Here is a 19,597-nt window from a genome sequence, read left to right on the forward strand (position 1 = left end):
ACCAAATACTATGAAGATATTGTCAATGAGGAACACTGGAATCATTTTAAAATCAACTTTGGAGTACTAGTTCTTTAAATCAGATTGATTGTATCTTGTTTAACGTCTTTCTCGAGAATTTTTCACTCATAAGGAGACGTCAGCAAGACCGGTGAAGGGCTTCAAATAGAGGCCTTTGCTCGGCGCTTACGGCTATTGAGCAGTTAGGGTTTTTTAGCTTGTCATACCTACTGTGACGCGGGGCATCCGGTTTTAAGGTCATTTCCAAGGACCCGTGACATTCACACCTAATGCCATACGTTTGGCTATACAACTGTCACTACCTGTTTTAACGACTTAGGTCTGTTGCGGCCGGGATTCGAACCCCGGCCTTCTGCATAGGGGGCGAACGCCCTAACCTCTTGCCCACCGCGGCGGTCTTTTAAAATCAGAGTGACGTTTAACAAAATAATATTTGTACTACTGATAACAAGATAATTATGAACATTTCCATGTTCGATTTTTATTGAAGAAGCAGCTGTATATGATGTTAAGAAACATAGTCGTTAATTCATTGTGAAGAAGGAATGCCGTGTACAAAGACATAAAGTTTGATGACGTTGCTTTGGGAAACGTTTTGTAATTTCTTTACTAAATGTTCTTTGGATCATACAATCCATTCTGGGTCACTGATCACACATTCGAAATTGTAAGGCACGATAATCACAGTTTAGCAGCTTAGTGATGTCCTATTGTTTCCCTCACTTTATTCCAGAAAACAACATCGCCATATTCATCATTAGGAAATTCAATGTAGGATTTCTTTGCCATCAGATCCATAAGTGTTAACGGAATGTCTTCAGAACTCATATGGTCATAAATTACAAGAAATAAGACATCTTCTCCTTCTCTTGAGTAGATGCCCTCCATTCTTGCCATGTTCAGTTCGTACATACACCAGTAGGATGTGATGTAATTGCCAGATAAAATGGCAATTGTTTTTTTACTTTGTTGTACAGCCGTTAGAATGTTTTCTGCAATGTCGTAACCGGGAAGAAAATCTCGATTATGTAGACATAAACGTAATCCTGACTGTTCCTCTAATTCGGGGATGAATTTTGAAACAACGAAAGATCGGTCTTCATCGGCGTACGATATGAAGGCGTCGTATTTGAAATGATCGTGCCGCAGAGCCCGGTATCCATGAAATCTACTCTTTGTCATATAGTATAGGTAGCGCAACCTCCATCGATAACGATATACCAACCCACAACATAGAATGATAGCAGACAATATGAGAGCGCATGTTGCTACCACTATAATAGCAACAGAGGATATGCATTCATGTTCTAAATGAGTTACGATATCTTTCAAATGTTTCGTATTTTTGAATTTTTGAATTTGTATTTCGTTTGATTTATGAATCAAACATGTGTAGTTTTCGACATTAATGAAAGTGATTGATTTGGAAACCCACCGCTGATGCACCCAATTGATAAAATATTTAGTTTCACAATTGCACAGTAAAGGATTATTTGCTAAATTAATACTTATAGCTCTCTTCCCGGTCAGTTTATCAATTTGCTTCGTGGAAGATGGCGAAAGAAATGATATCTGATTGTTTGAGAGATCCAAACATTTCAGAGATGGTAATCGGCCCATGTCTAATTTCCACTCTGTGATGACATTCATGCTTAAGTCTAGGCTTTGAAGATTAATAAGGTTGTAAAAGACTGTAGTTGCAAGATTGTTTATTCTATTTTGTTTCAGTTCGAGTTGTCGAAGGTTTTTTAGATATCTAAAAACATAGTTGTTGTCTTTAGACAAAGTTTCTCCCAAATAGTTATTATTTAGAATCAAAGTTTCAAGGGAAGGCACATATTCAAAAAATGTTGGTGACACACGTCCACAGAAATTGTTCGATAAATCCAAAAGCTTGATTTTGTTAAATCCAAAGAGGTATCCATTGAATTCACGAAAAAAGTTATTTTGAAGATACACTGAGGTCAGGGAATTATTAGGGATGGTAATATTAATCAATGTTGGACCTAAAGATGCGTGGTTGATATGTAGAACTCTTAAATATTTAGGTACACAAAGAGTGATGTTATATGGATCGGCATATGGATTTGACCAAAATGAACTTCGCGCCCATGTCTTGATTTTCACTTGCCTTTTATTTTCTGTACAAGACATGCCATCGAAATTAAAGCACATAAAATCATGTTTATTCGCGGTTGGTTCTTCAAGACGGTGGCTTATATCGATTTCTTCTAAACTATCTAAACTGCACATCTCTATCAGGTATAGTCCAAAGGTGAATCGATTATAGGGTGCTGATAGAAGACGTAGATGTTTCGGAAGATAATGCGAAAAACCTGGCTCAATCTGTTCTAATCTATTTTCTCCGATATATAACTCCCTGATCGAGGTATTCCGAAAGTATCGAATGTCCTCGACTCTAAGCTTAATTCCCATACCATATGTGCAGTATAGTGTTTCTAGCCTCAGTATTTGAACCGGGGTTTGCAATAAATCGATGGAAACGTTCTTCAATATCTTAAAGGTGGCTTGTCTGTTATGTGATAATGATAATTCCTTTAGTTTCTTCAGAAAAGAAAAACTTCCAAGGGCAATATGTTCAACACCACAATTTGATATGTCCAGCTTCTCCAGGAATGGAACATGTCGGAATGTGTTTTCTGTAATTAGTGTGATTCTACACCACCCGCTGTTGCCTGAAATGACCAAGGTAGACAACTGCCTTAAATTTTCAATACCTCTTCCAAGAACACTATTTGGTAATCCGTTGATATACAAAGCAGTCAAATTCTTAAGAGTGGAAAGAGCGGCAGTTGGATATTTGTCATTCATATCTTTAGTAGATGAAAATCTTTGTAAGTCCAGAAGTCGGAGATTTGATAGCTTGCTAAATACACCGGAAGGGAAAGTTCTATCGTTTAGACTGAAATCGTTATGAGAAAGATTCAGGTAAACCAGCTCCGGTAACTCACGGAAGCTGTTGTTACTAAAAGTAGTAAATTTGTTTTTTGTCATATTGATATATTTCAGCGATCGTGGTAGTTTTCCTGCTTCTGGGAAAGTGTGAAGAAAATTAAAGCTCAAGTCTATGACAGTCACTGAGTGATTAAAATCTGGAGATTCAAATAATCCCAAATTCGAACAGTCGGCTGTGATTCCAAAGCTTGATATGCTACATCTGCATTTACTTTGCGAACAACAGGATAGACCAGACTCTGATCCCGAAGCATTGGTGACGTGGAGAAATCCTAAACACACCAGCCAATAGAAATAGTATCTCATTTTCTTCTCCTTAGAAAAACTTCTGTTCTACAGTCAAATAAAATCCAAATAATGAGTTTCTTATCTCAATGAATTCTAAAGAGATAAAAATTATATCAGAAGTTTTTAGTTTACTTAAGTACATATAATTGTTAAATATAATAAATATTAACATAAAAAATGTCATATAGAGTATATATAAATTGAAAAAAAAAGATTGCTTACAGACCTAAAATTAGTTGTGTCCTCACAGATCTAACTTTCCTTGTGCACGGAGTTAACGCCGCTGTTCAAATGGACAAGGAAGTATGCTGTATGAAACCAAGCAATTAAATTCGCATTATAATAACATTCTATTCATTTTCTTCAAACCTGTTGCATTCCCTCAGCTTTGAATGTTTTTCAATGCACTTCTATACCTTTGATTTACGACAGTTTTTTCTGCACTCGTTTGAGGTCTGAAATATTGCTATACCTTTTGTATCAGCATTTCAAAAATGAATCTAAAAGATCCTAAATATTTCCCCACTATACTTGTTCAAATATTCATTACACCTGTATACGAAGCGACAATTCATAACTTTAAATAATTTCCAGGGTAATTTAGATATGAAAGAAAAGACGGACGTCGGTAAGAATTTTCAATTTGAACAAATATGAAACCAATGACAGCTTTACATTAACAAGAAAAAACCCAAACAAACCATACAATAAAACCCATGGAAGGATGTTGTTTGATGACGGGTGCAAAATAACAAATTACTCTGGAAAGAGAACGCCTTCAAATGTTAGCATTTCTATAATGAAAATTAGTCAACACGTATTTTATTGAAATTATCAGAAGAGTTGTCTAAATTCCGTTCTACAAACCCTAGATTTGAATGCATCAAGTCATGATACAAAATGTGCTGTAGATATTAATGATGTGTATGATTTTTTGAAAAATATATTTGAAGATAATGACAGTCATGTAAGGTGAAGATAACGAACAGTGATCAATCTCATAACTCCTAATGTTACTGATGTTGATTCTCTTAATTGTATGGACACCATTTTAAATTGTGAAATCGGTGAGGACGAAATGATAGCCGCTGTTGGAAAACTTAAAAACGGTAAAGCCGCAGGATACGATCTCATTATGAATGAGCATATTTCTAATATTTTGTCATTATTTCTACCAGTGTACAAAAAGTTTTTTAATATGATTTTTTGCAATGGGTTTGTACCAGATGAATGGTTAATCGGTGTTGTGAAACCAATTTACAAAAACAAGGGTGATCCAACTCAGCCTGAATTTTTTTTACCTGTATTATAGGCAATCAACTGGCGGTATATGCTGAAGAAGGTGTCATAAAAGAAAATCAAGCAGGTTTCAGAGAAAATTACTCAACAATAGACGACATTTTGATGCTGCATTTTTTTTCCAGATTTTTAATTGAAAAGAAAAAAGAAACTTTTGTGCATTTATCGACTTTAAGCAGGCTTTCGACACTGTTTGGAGAAATGGCCTTTGAAGTAAGATGATAAAGAATGGAATAAATGGAAAGTGTTTTAACTATATCCGAAATATGTATATTGATATTAAATCTTTAGGAAAGATAAATGGCACTTCTTCAGATTACTTCGAACGTAATGTCGGTGTAAGACAAGGAGAAAATTTATCTCCATTTTTATTTTCCTTATATATTGATGAACTAGAATTTTTTTATTGCGATAGTGGGGCTGCAGAGTATGGAGAGTGTAATTGAAGATGCATTAATGGTGTACGTGAAAATGTTGATTTTATTTTATGCTGATGACACTGTTTTAATGGCCGAGTCTGCCGAGGGTTTACAAAATGCTCTGAATGTTTTTCATATTTTTGTAAACAGTAGAAACTTAATGTAAATGTGGATAAAACAAAAATATTGATATTTTCCAAAGGTCCAATGTTAAAGAAAGAGTTTTATTATAACAATATAGAAAATGCAAAAGAATTTAAATATTAAGGGATTATACTAACAAGGAGTGGAACATTTTGTAAAGCTAAAAAGCACTTATGTGAACAAGCGCAATAAACTATGTATGGTGTAAAATGTAAAACTTTTACGGTACCAATTTTGATGCACCAGATGCACATTTCGACAAATAATGTCTCTTCAGTGATGCTCAACCGAAATGTTTGAAATCCGAAATAACTATGAAGTTTTAGAGCTAAACATAGCCAAAACCAGCGTGCCAAAAAAGTGGAGCCAAATTCGTCCAAGGATAAGAGCTATGCATGAGGAGATAATCCTTAATTTTGAAATGAATTAGTAAATTTTATAACAGCAATTAAATATACATCCGTATTCGAAAAATTAGACAATTTAATTTATCTGTAGAATGTCAACTTGATCTATTTGATAAAGTGGCTGTACCTGTTTTACTTTATGGATGTGAAATATGGGGTTATGAAAATCTAGATATAATTGAAGGTGTACATTCAAAATTTTGGAAAACTGTTTTTAATTTGAAAAGCTCAACTCCTAATTATATGATATATGGAGAATCTGGGCGTTTTCCGATGTATATCAAGGTTCATACAAGAATGATTACATACTGGACAAAATTGTTATACTCAGAAAATAAAATTGTTAATGAAAGGTGAAGATAACGAACAAGTGATCAATCTCAAAACTCCTATAAGCAATACAAAATAGATAGTTGGGCAAACACGGATCCCTGGACATACCAGTGGTGGAATCAGGTGCCTAGGAGGAGTAAGCATCCCCTGTCGACCGGTCACACCCGCCATGAGCCCTAAATCCCGATCAGGTAAACGGAGTTATATTGTTTATCGATATTTTTGTAACCAATATGATAAATTTGAATATAAAACCCTTGGATTGACTGTATTCAAAAATTTTCAAACATGTGTGGGCTTTCAAATATTTGGAATTAACAAGGTTTTCGCGTAAATGTTAAATGGTTATCTACAACAGTTAATCTGGTTTTGAAAGATTAATTTATTCAGAACTGGTCTTCCGATGTTGATGACTCTTCTAAGGGCCAGGTTTATAAACTTTTCAAACATTCTTTTGGTTTATATGTACTTGCTTTGCCTGTAAAATTAAGAAAGTTATTTATGAAATTTCGCACTTCAAATCACCGTTTACCCAGAGAGACAGGAAGATGGTATGATATTCCCCAGAATGAAAGACTATGTACATTTTGTAATAAAGGAGAAATAGGAGATGAATTCCATATTATTTTACAGTGTCCAACTTTTTCACAATTATGGAAAAAATACAGACAATTTTTTTTATGAAAGACCAAATATTCTGAAGTTTTTTAATCTATTGTCAACAAGATGTGAAAATATTAAGAAATCTCTGTGTTTTTATTTCTCATATTTTTGAGATGTGTCTGTTGTTCTTCGTAATTGTTCTTCAGCTAACTTTTAAACGTATTACTATTATGTTTATTTATACACACAGTGTATACTATGTTCCCTTCTGGTATCTAAGAAAGTAAGTTTGTTACATATATGAACCTCTGACGATTTTTCTTGCATGTATTATATTTCTTGTACCTTATGTACCGTTTAACATGGTTTGAGCAAATAAATTGAATTGAATTGATTTGAGTCTTTACGTACATATATCTAACAGACGGAACAGTTTTTATCGTGTTCATAGAGACTCTATTTAAGATCATTGCATGTGTGCTGTCTGTTTTTACTGAAGGGCAAGAGCGGTAACTCTACTACAATTAATTGGGCATATACTTTCGCAACTTTCTATCAATACAAGAAAACATTGATGCTGTCGACTGTCGTTTAGAGAAATTACAGTGTCAACATTTTGTTAATAGCAATATGCTGAAAGATATCTTTAAATTTTGCCATTAATACACAAATGGTAGACAAAATTAGATCAGAAGAAACTTTTCACTTAGGTCTGTGTCGGGTTACGTACATGTAAGTGAGTACAAATATTGTACAGTGCATAGAACCTATATGTAAGTTTGCGCTTTATAAATGAATAAAATAATAATACAATGATGGTTTACACAGATCTTGTCAGTGACCACATGCTTCGTTTGCTTCCAATATTCATACTTTACGTTTTTCAAGAATATTAATGATATATGGTATTGATTTATACATTAAGTGTCGTGTTTTTCATTGAACATATCCATAATTACTCCTTTTGGTCTGTACCACAGGTGGTTTTGAACAGGTCATCCACCCCCACCACCCTGTATTTCTTCATGATTATAAAGTTCATCTATTGTGATCACTGATATGACATTTATGAAAGAAGGTTTCCGAGTTTGAATTTTTATTTCATTTCATGTGAAATAACAAATATTGTCGTGGATCAGGGCCAAATCGCTCATGTAGTAACCGTTGGCCATGCTCTTGTTCAGCATTTATGAATTTAAAAAGAAAATATTTTTTGTAATGTTTATTTCTATGAAAGTTTTTGACCCCATTTTGTGGTCCTAACCTATCCCAAACGCATCATGACATTACCGAACTTAAATTGACACAACATGGATATGTCTCAAATTCCTCAATACAAATATGACTTAAACGATGTTTCCCTATACAATATGCCAATGTAAACCTTTAATCCCCTATTGTGGTCCCACTCTACTTCCGGGGCATAGTTTGAAGAAACTTGACTCTGTATTACCTGGGGATGTTTTGCATATTGATATTGAGAAGAGCTTTCCCTATATACTCCCTTGTAAAACTTTGATCCTTAATGTCGCTCAACTCTACTACCACAATTTGAAGAAACTTGAATCTGCACTACCTGGGATGCTCGCATATAAAATATGACTAATCATGGCCCAGGGATTCTTGAGAAAAATATTGAAGAAAAAATGTCCTATTACCCATTTAAAACTTTGATCCCCTCCCCTATAGTGGCCCTATCCTACTTCAGGGTGCATAATTTGACGTAACTTGAATCTGCATTACATGGGGATATTTGCATATTAACATGACAAATCTTGAGCAAATAGCATTCCCTATATATTTTCTTATCCCCTATTATGGCCCTACCCCACTTCCGGGAACTACAACTTGAACAAATTTGAATATACTCTCATGCTTGCATATCAATGAAAGGACAGGTGAAGATAACGAACAGTGATCAATTTCATAACTTCTATAAACAATACAAAATAGAGAACCGAGCAAACACTGACCCCTGAATATACCAGAGGTGGGATCAGGTGCCTAGGAGGAGTAAGTATCCCTTGTCTACAGGTCACATCTGCCGTGAGCCCCATATGTAGTCAAAATCTGTGTGCCAAGAACGGCCTAATAATCGGTATGAAACACGTCAGACAGCATAAGACTTAATGATAGTTTGTATTGACAAACTTGATTGTTATAACGTTTATAGAATTTGTGAAATGCTGACTTTAAACGAGACTCATGAAACCTCTGCGTCATCAATCTATTTGTCAGTAGCCCGTCTCGATTTTAAAACTGATCCTACACAAAACAACCTCTTTCCACAGGCACTCGACGTTTTAAATATTTATAATAAAAAAAATTGTCTTCCTGTAAACATAACATTCACAAGGTATATCACGCCGCCATCTTGGTTTTTTTTTTTTTTTTTGGAATGTCAACTTTCGTCCATATTTCGTCCATATTTCAGCGATTTTTCGCATGCGAGAAGCAGTAGACGATGTTTGACGGTTGATTATAGCGGATAAATGGACTTTATTTCCAGTTCACCATGACGATGCGAGAGGTACGACCTTGACAGAGTTGCTTCTAAACGGTAGGGGTCTAATTATCATATTATATCAAACTTTTCGCCGAAAATTGCAAGCGAAGCAGCTGATCAAAAAGATGGCGGCGTGATATTCCTTGTGAATGGTTTGTTTATAAGAAGACATTTTTTTTAATTGTAGATATTTAAAACGTCGAGTGCCTGTGCCTCTTTCGTATCGAATCAGTTGAGATATATAAACACCATATGCAGGTGATAATGGAATATTGCTACATAATTATTGGAACTTGTCTACGGGTCACACCTGCCGTGAGGCCTATATCTTGATCAGGTAAGCGGAGTTATCTGTGGTCAAAATCAGTGCGCCAAGAATGGCCTAACAATCGGTATGAAACACGTCAAATAGCATTTGACCCAATGATAGGTGGTTGTATTGGCAAACAAGAGTGTTATAACGATCATAGAATTTGCGAAATGCTGACTTTAAACGAGACCGTTGAAACCCCTACACCATCAATGTGTTTATCAGTAGCCTGTCTCGATTAAAAAACTGATTATACGCAGAACAAACTCTTGCGTATCGAATCAATTGAGAGATATAAACACCATATGCAGGTGATAATGGGATATTGCTACATAGATAGGGTGTTGCTAAAACGCGGAACGGAAAACGGAACGGAAGACGGAAAATATTTTATGCAATAATGTTATGAGGAGGTCCGCAGTTTGTAAAATCAAAAGGCTTATTATGAACAAGGGAAGCAGAAATTGCAGAGAGAACAGGACGTCATCCTTAGAATCCACCATTTCATATTAATAACCCATACTAATGCATATTATGTATTTTAAAACGATAGATTTTGTGGATGAATGTACTAATAGGCGCTTGCTTAATATTTTGCATAGTAAGTTTTAATAAAAATATCATGCAAGCGCCTGTTGGTACCATCCCTTTTCCCGAATTTGTCACCCCCACCCCGATTGTGACAGTATGTTGTTTCACAAATGAAGAAGTAAAATAAGATAAACATACTGAAAAAGACTTGAATTTCAATTAAATCCCTTTCAAATTATATTACTTTATTCTGACTGCTACCTTAAGAAAAGATTTTTATGAGCCTATCCAATGAATTAAAGGTACATCCCTCCCTGGAAATAACATTGTAAAAGATAAAATAATTTTTTGAACAATTTCCCCCCAAACATAGCCTTTTTAAATTGAACGTGCTTTTAATCGAACTAGAGATGTTTAAGATAACTGAATTTGAATTTAGTTCTACACCTGGTACAATATACATTTATGTATCACATCAAATTTCAAAGCAAACGAGTCCGATGTGAAAAAATTAATTTGCCTCATTTGGGATGAATCTATATGAAAGTTCGTACATTTACCGACATCCTGCGGATTAGTGTTGAACCCGAAGAGATACAACGGGAAAGATTGAAACAAAACCAATGTAAATCAGGGTGAAGTTTACGACACATAGTAAGAGGAATTAACAGATTTATTTCATAGTATACGAAATAGCTAAAAGGCTAATACAGAATTTATGCTTGAATGGAATTAAAAGTCATCTCATTATTAATCTAAAGGTTAAGCTATACGAGTATTTAGTTTAGAATGAACTGCCAGAAATCCTCCCTCTTTAGGATTGGAGTGCTGAGGTCATTAATTCTCTGTTAGTAAAAATAATAATAATTCAAACACAAGATGTTTAACTTGTTGACTTAAAAACATCATGAACTATCTCGTTCTTTTATACATATCACATTCCATGTACAGACACATGCACGGTATTATGTGTACATGTGCATTATCACGTTTTGCCACGGGGGGGGGATATAAACCAATCGTGTTCATTTCATTTTCTACCTATAGGTGTCATTGCTCGCTAACACCTCTGTCAATGCCGAAATTTCAAAATTCTTGTAAAACGCTTTGTAATTCGCTTAATCAAATTATGATGCAAAATTGAGTTCTTTTACCTTCTACACAATATCCAAATTGTTAATTTTAATTAAATGAAATCACCCCCCCTCCCCGAATTTTGGCGTTATCATATCTAAATTAATCATTTTAATTTTTAACTTCCATTCCGTTCCGCCTTCCGTTCGCATTTTAGCAACACCCAAATAGATATGGGAAGTTGACAAGGCAAACTTCAGCCAGAGTTCGTTTGCTCACAAACCAATTTCTTCCAGTTAGGCATTATGGGATAGCGAATTCTTATACCGCGTATACTGTGTGACGTCACTGTAGAATGACGAAAAAACCATAACGTCAAACGTAAACAGTTCAAAACAAGAACGTAACATTAAACACTATGATTTGAACAGAGTATCCATACCTTTTAATGATCTTTTGATAATTTTATGTTTAAAATAAAATCCATACTTTTATATTAATGCTCTTAATGTCAATATTTTCAAGCTTTTAACTATAAACTACTTCTTTATTGTTATTTGCCCGCGTGATAATCGCGGACTCACAATATACAAATATGTATATTGTGCTGCGTCACATAGGAGAGGTCTGTACGTAGGTGACGTAATGAGGCCTCGACGGGGAGTTTGGTTGACAAGTTTGAGTTGTTAGTTACATTAATACGATATGACTCATTTAGCGCTAACATGCAGGGGTTGCGAAATTCAGGTAGATACTTTCCTGCTTTTTTCTATATACAATGTATACACCAAGTTTTATACCTTAAGAAGTCTCGTAAATGATTAAGACAATAATCATTACAACAATTTTGGCCCCATCCTGGAGCCAAAATCGTTACCCCTAGGATCATGAAATTTACAATTTTGGTAAATGACTACCTACTCCTACTACTACTTTTTAAAAATCAATACAACCTAGTTATGATTTGTTTTACCATACTTGTATCAAATGATATCAAGACATATTACTTTCTCTCTCTCTTTCACCAACCCTCTGTCTATCTCCAACAGTCTTCCTCTCTCCCCACTCCTCTTTTTTTCTATCTCTCTCTTGCTTTAATGTATGTATACTATCGGAAAAAAGAAACTATGCATTATAAAATTTAGTATAATTTTTCTATATTTATTCTTTATATTTATAAAATCTAAACAATCGATAAAAGTGACCCGACTAAGATGCACATACTTTTTCATGGTTAGTGAACACATATCTATTGAAGTGTTCGTACGTACGATTTTTACTGGCCAATAATGTTTGGAGTAAGAAGTGTAAAAGGTTTGTTTGAACACTATTCGTTAAGGAAAGCACTTTAGGTTTGACAGAATTTACCCTTCTGTCATGCCACGACTCAACGACAACCAACGTAATCGTGCTGTTGGGATGCCTCAAGCTGGAATGGCACAAAATATCGTAGCAAGACACTTTGGAGTTCATCGGAACACCATCCAGTAATTATGGAGACGTTTCCAACAATCTGGTAACACTTGGAATCGACCACGTTCGGGGCGTCATCGTGTGACGTCGCATCGACAGGACAAACATATTAGACCTGTGCACCTGAGAAATCATTTCCAGACAGCAAGTGTGACTGCTCGTTGCATTCCTGGACTTCGACCAATCAGTCCAAGAATTGTGCGTATTCGTCTGCGCGAGCACAACATCAGACCAAGACGTCCAGCGGTGCGCCCAATACTGCTTCAACGTCATCGTATCCCTAGACTAGCGTGGTGCAGACGACATCTGCGATTCAGAATACAGGACTGGGCCAATATTCTGTTCACTGATGAATCCAGATTTCATTTGGATAGCAGTGGCGGCCGCAGTAGAGTGTATCGTCGCATTTGAGAGTGGTACCAGGACGCTTGTGTTGTGCAACGTCGACAATTCGGTGGAGGTAGCGTTATGGTGTGGGGTGGAATACCAGCATGTGGAAGGATCCCTCTACAAATTGTCAGTGGAAATCACACTGACGTACGCTATCTAGACGAAATTATTCAGCGCCATGCGATACCCTTCAAAGACAGCAAAATCACATCACTTTGCACCAATACAACGCAAGGCCACATGTTGCACGTGTAGTCAGGGACTTTTCTGTTCAACAGAATGACGATGTCTTGCTTTGGCCAGCTGTTTTTCCCGATGTATCGCCGATCAATCATGTCATGGATGAAATGGAACGACGTCTACGCCGTTTACCAAATCAGCCAGTGACAATGGCTGATTTAGACCAGGCTTTAACCAACATCTGAAACAACATCCCTCAAGCATTTCTGAACACTTTAGCGGCATCAATGAGACGCCGTTGTCAAGCATGCGTAAATGAAAATGGTGGCCACAAGCGTTATTGACTTTCTTAATTCAAGTTCGAATACCAGTGTCTTTCGAGTGTGATGAAATTGACGTTATTCGACGTTAACATTAATGGATTATGAAATGTTGTAACGAATACATTTGTTAAGAGTATTACAAAAAATAAAATTTGTTCATTGTTATTTTTAAAATTATTTTTTTTTATATATTAGATAATGCACAGGTTTTTCCCCATTAGTATATGTGTATGCATTTGTACATTTATTTGTAACATGGATCTTAATAAATGTGTCATAAAAAAACCTACTCCTTCTTAACATCAATTTATTTTCAATTTAGTATGAATGACATTAGAGAATATATTTGAAATGATTTACAAATATACGCTATATACCATGTTTTGCCCAGACGTGGAACCCGAACCTCTATCCTGGGGATCAAGATATTTACAAAGGTAGAGGCCTTCCTGCTCTGCATCACAATGCATCTATTATTTCTTACAGAATTAATGTTGTTAAGAAGAGTTTTGAATATTGGACAATTTGTGGTAGGTGTTGCCCCGTCCCCAAGGCCCCAGTGGTGCAGAAGTTCTGAAATGCATAATGTAAGCCACTTTTATCTCAAAGATGCCTCACCAAATTGGAAAAGAATTAGAATTGTAGTAACCAAGAAATTAGAAATGAACAATTGTTAAAACATTCAATCACTCCAATTTGGCCCCACTCTGATATCAAAATCCCTACCCCTGGGATCATGAAATTTACGTTGTTGGTAAAGGGGTATCTGCTCTTTCTAAATATCTATTTAGTTTCAATTTAGTATCAAAAGCATTAAAGAAGATGTTATCTAAATGTTTTACACATAAACACTGCTAATATATACCAATATTGGCCCCGCTTTGGAGTCAGAACCTCTACCCTAGGGATCATGGAATTTAGAATTTTGGTAGAGGCCTTCGTCCTCTACATCACCTTTTCTTACAGATTGCACATCTGTAAGAAAAGGTGATGTAGAGGAGCTTTGAAAATTGAGTCTTTCCTTGGGGATCCGGGTTAGAATAGGTCCTCAGTACCACTTGTCCTGAGAGGCGACTAAATGGGGCGGTCTTTCGGATGAGGCCGCAAAAACCGGGACCCTGTGTCACAGCAGGTGTGACACAATAAAGATCCCTCCCTGCTTAAAGGCCGTAAGCGCTAAGCATAGAACTAAATTGTGCAGCCCTTCACCAGCAATAGTGACGATGAGTGGAAACTTCTGGAGTGGGATATTATACAATATACAATCAATCTATTGAAAATTGGGCAATGTTTTGCATTGAAAGTTACTTCACTCTTGTCCCAAAGATGCTTCATACCAAATTTGAAAGAAATTGGAATGGTAGTTATCAAGAAGTTTAAAATGTTCTATGCTCACACAATTAATTTCTGAGCATTTTGGTCCAACCTGATACCAAAAAAAAAAAAAAAAAAAAAAAGAAGATATAAAACCTATCCCCTACGATCAAAACAATTACGTTGTTGGTAAAGACTACCTGCTCTTCCTTAATATTTACTTAGATTCAAGTTAGCATCAATAATACTAACAAAAAGTTTTACACATAAACAATACTAGTATATACCAAGATTATCCCCGTCCTGGTGTCAGAACTTCTACCCTTGGAATAATGAAATTTAGATTTTTGGTAGAGGCCTTACTGCGCTACATCACTATACATTTATTTTTCTTATATATGTGTGGTTGCAGGGTGCAGAGAAGAAGAGTTTTGAAAATTGGTCAATTTTTGTCATGTGTACGTTCCAGGAGTCCTGTAATTTACAATGTATGTTGTCTTTTAACGAGAGGAACATTTTCAGAGAATACTTGTAAATACATGCACACCTCATGTAAACGTTATCCCGCTGTGATCTCGTCCTAAACCCGGCAGCCATAGTTTGAAGAAGAGGCACATGGGCTACATCGCTAACATGAATTACATTCGCCCTGCTGTTGTTCAGCTGTAATTTTAAAAAAAATGCAATCTTTATTCCTATGACAAGAATTGATCCCATATTGTGGTTCCAATCTAGCCCCAAAAGGTTCACGGCATACCGAGACGCAAGGTCACAAGGTAAAACAAATATCATGGAGTGAAGTGTAAGGTCTATTTTCTTTTTATAAGGAATTGATATACAACACCTGGAATCCCTACCTTAAACACTTCATAGAATATTGCCTATGTTAACTTTTCTTGAAAGTCAGACAAAAAAATAAGATCACGGTTACAACGTCAAAAACGTACCAAAACGGAAGGTCTTGAAACAACTAACATATATGAAAAAGGTATCAATCACTATTTAAAAGTTATAAGCAGGTACAACTTCAGATTAAAGTTTTTAGATTTGGGCCAAACATCATGGCATCAAATGAAGTTTCTAGAGATAAGGAATCTTTATGCAAAGTATGAAACCCTACCAGGAGATATTGCCTAGGTTAGATTTTCTTAAAAGTAGGTCAAACTCAAAGATCAGGGTCACAAAAGTATGTCACAAGGAATGCACAACTAGAATATGAGAGCTCTATCACTCACCGTTTAGAAGTTACGAGCAAGGTTCAGATTTCAGACAGACAGGACAAAAGCAATGTACCTCCTCTCCTAGTCTTTGTCTCGGTGGCATAGTAAAACCTTAAATCCACAGAGTTTAGGAACATTCGCATTTTCATATGATTTCGTGTGATCCTGCTAATCTTGAAAAGAAATTGTTTTCATTATTTTCCTGTATACTTCTATATCAAACTTTGATCTAGCTACTACATATATGACTCCACCCTACCTCTGGCCCCCCTAAATAGAACAAACTTGAATGTGCACTACCGTGTTGATTGGTTGAGTATCGTTTAACGTCCCGCTTTGGTTTTATATTGTTTAAGGTTCCACTGGAGAAGTTTTCACTCATATGGAGACATCACCATTGCCGGTGAAGGGCTGTAAAATTTGGTACTACCAGGAGATCCTTATCTATCAATATGAGTAAATCAAGACCCCGTTGTTTCTCTTTCTATTTTAGAAATTACTTTAATTTTGGGGCATGCCATACGAGTATATCCTGGTTTGAGTGAGTTTTAGCATGATAATCCGCAAATATGCTCCAGAATTAAAGTCATTACTTATAATTTAAAACATAAGACAAGGTACTAACCCTCCTATATCAATATGAACAAAAATTCTGAAAAATAGAAGTCAACTTAGCCGCTCAATGATTCACTTAGCAGCCACGACGAAGCGTCTAGCTGTGAAGGCAGCCATCTTAGTTCTACAGAGCCTACTTATCAAAATACTGTAAACGTACTTTACTGAAGGTGGAGTTTAAAGTTTGTCATGATAGAAAATATGTGTAGGCTATACATGCAATGCATATTTCTCTGCCCCTTAAAGATCAACTTTGAAGCCGCTCAATTCGACAGATTGAGAAGTTGTGGGAAATTGCATTGTTTGGGCTTACCCAAAATAAGTCTTTCAAATATCACAAAATGCAATAATTTGCAGCTTTCAACTCTATGAAAATGTTTACTACATGAAAACTTACTCTTGCATGCAACATTGTCGCTAATAGTAAATCCGATATGTATAAGTATGTGATAAATCGTGATCCACATGTCAATGTGACTAACGTCATGTGATATAAATTGTGATGTATGATGTTTTGTCTGCTTTGTTGAAAGGCGGATCAAGCAATGAAGCAATCCCCCTTTCCCAAGTGAGAGATGAATTTCAAAATGAGCAGGACAATGTTTATAATATCTTAGTTTTAATCTATTATTCCATCATACAGAGAACGATGTTTTACCACAGTGATTTGCTTATAAGTAGATTCTATACGTCTTGCTTGACAACGAGAAAATATATGTATATAATATGTGTATTTATCAAACTAAAGAATCCCATTGCACACGTTGACTTTCTATTCCAAAGAAGGCCCAAAACAGTGCTGCAATGTTGATTATGAAAACAAAATTGTTCCGGAAGCTGGTTGTCAAAAGGGTGTGTCTCCATACCAAAGCAGGTTATACAAAAACAACACAGCGTTTCTCAGTTTGAAACTAGAATACAACAATTAAATTATACCAGTATAAAACGCCTATTGTGGCCCCATCCTACCCTCGGGATATGATTTGAGCGATCTTCAACTTGCACTATCTGGGGATACTTATATTTTAATATGAGTATTCATGGTCTTGCTGTTATTGAGAGGAATTTTCCTATATATTCCCATGTTTGTTTGTTTTTTATGTTTTCCGCCACACTCAACAATTTTTCAGTTATATGGTGGCGCCCAGTTTTTATTGGTGGAAGAGAGAACCCAGATACAATGTACCTGGGAAGAGACCACCGACCTTCCGAAAGTAAACTGGGAAACTTTCTCACTTACCGGTGCGAGCGGGATTCGAACCCGCGACGATAGAGGTGAGAGGCCGTGTGATTTTAAGAGCAATGCTCTAACCACTCGGCCACGGAGGCCCATATATTCCCATGTAAAACTTTGATCCTCTATTAAAGCCTCACCTTACCCCCGGGGGCCACAATTTAAACATACTTAATTCTGCACTACCCGGTAATGCTTACATATTTTATGATTAATCATGGCCCTGTTGTACTTTCAGAAGAATTTTCCTATATTACCCTTTTAAAAGGTTGACCGCCTTTTGTAGCCCTGAAATAGTTTTCAAAGACAGATTACATGCAGATATTATATATTGATATAAATATATGATTAAACATAGTTATCAAAGCTTTACAGAAATTTAATTTATTCAATAGTTATAATGCAGAACACGAGGTTTTGTACATGACATGCTTGCAATGTTAATCTCTAAGGTAATCGAAAAGCAGTATGCAAATAATGAATACGAATTCTTGTACTTAATGTTCCAACATCTTTGAAGTTGAAGACATTAACTGATGGGTGCATTTGAAACTTACACATTCCATGCCAACAAATGATTCGCCTTGCTTGTAGAATGAAACGTTGATACATACTAGAAAACTGACGCGGTCGGTAAGGGCCCCGCTGAGGGTTATTTAAGGAAAGTGACATCTGTATTTGATATAGCAATGTTTGGGGCTGGTATACATTTTTGAATTGATAATATTCAAAGATACATTGAATGAAAATTTGTGAAAAAGGAATCATGAAGCATATTTATGAGATACTGATGCAAATGTAAATTACATCTGTTTGACACACTCATCCACAACAGAGTGCAACTGAATCCCATTGTAAGGGGATTCAAAATGGATAACTTGTACAAAATGTGGTTCATATCTATCGAAAATGATTATGAATTTGACATATTGATGTCTAGGAAAAGGAAATTCTGACATCGGGGGTCTAAGCGTTTTAGTTCTACATGTTTAAAAATAGAAATCTATATGTAGAATATGTCTTTACATACATGGGTGAGGCAGTTTCCCTTATTCCTAGCAGAAACATACCATGCATACGCTAAACAATTTCATAAGCAGATATCAAAATACTCACATAGAAAATGTGGACTTTGCCGTCAAGTAAAGGTGAAACAGTGAAACACGCCAGTTCGAGATTTTCACCGACGAAAGTTCGATAACAGTAATATATAAAGGTACATTCATTTTGTATCTATCTAATGACTTTGTTTATCAAAAGGAACAGCTTGTTCTCTAAGGTATAATGTGCAATAACTATACTAGCGGAAAAAACCACTCATATAGTTTACTATTTTGGTGCAAAATTACATTTTTAGCAAATCCTGAAATCAAGCCCATAAGAGGGATGGTCAGCATTTGGCTGTATGTCTCAGCATCGGGACTTTCATATTATCATTATATAAATATACTAAATATCCCTCACAATTTCTTAGCTTTCCCTTGCTGGCTAACCACTTTAAATAGTTTATTTGCAAGGTGAAGATAACGAACAGTGATCAATCTCATAACTCCTACAAGCAATACAAAATAGATAGTTGGGCAAACACGGACCCCTGCAAAACAATCCTTGTTACTTCAGTATGTGTGTATTAAGATAAACTGTATTCCCCAAGTCCTTAAGTCATAGATCTGCTCACATATGCAAAATATTTCATGTCACAATATGTGTATACATTCAAGGACAATGTACTGCAAGATCTCGGTAAAAGTTACTTATTTGGTTTGTTTATTTTTTGTTTTCTTTTTTCTTTCCTTGGTTGGTGTCAATCCCTCAATGTATGAGGTCTTGTGGCGCAATTTTTGGACGCCTCCAAGGATTAACTCATTTATGTATATATTGTATGCATGTTCCATGTACTCTATAACTTGTATTTGTACTTTCACTACATGTATTTT

At 35.7% G+C, this 19,597-nt stretch overlaps 1 protein-coding gene across 1 annotated transcript; it reads right to left on the minus strand.

Moving 5' to 3' along the window:
* Nucleotides 1-480: 480 nt before the first annotated feature.
* Nucleotides 481-3,582, minus strand: LOC125672217 (toll-like receptor 4). The gene is made up of 2 exons (XM_048908376.2): nt 3,512-3,582; nt 481-3,330 (listed from the first exon to the last, which is right to left on the minus strand). The coding sequence occupies exon 2, from the start codon at nt 3,301-3,303 to the stop codon at nt 718-720; it is 2,586 nt and encodes an 861-aa protein (XP_048764333.1). The 5' UTR covers nt 3,304-3,330; nt 3,512-3,582; the 3' UTR covers nt 481-717.
* Nucleotides 3,583-19,597: the final 16,015 nt, after the last annotated feature.

This window comes from Ostrea edulis, chromosome 4 (assembly GCF_947568905.1).
Source record: "Ostrea edulis chromosome 4, xbOstEdul1.1, whole genome shotgun sequence".
NCBI classification, from domain to species: Eukaryota; Metazoa; Mollusca; class Bivalvia; order Ostreida; family Ostreidae; genus Ostrea; species Ostrea edulis.

Bases quoted from the DNA above. Each gene is read 5' to 3' on its own strand.
- LOC125672217 (XM_048908376.2), bottom strand. From the start codon at position 3,303: ATGAGATACTATTTCTATTGGCTGGTGTGTTTAGGATTTCTCCACGTC.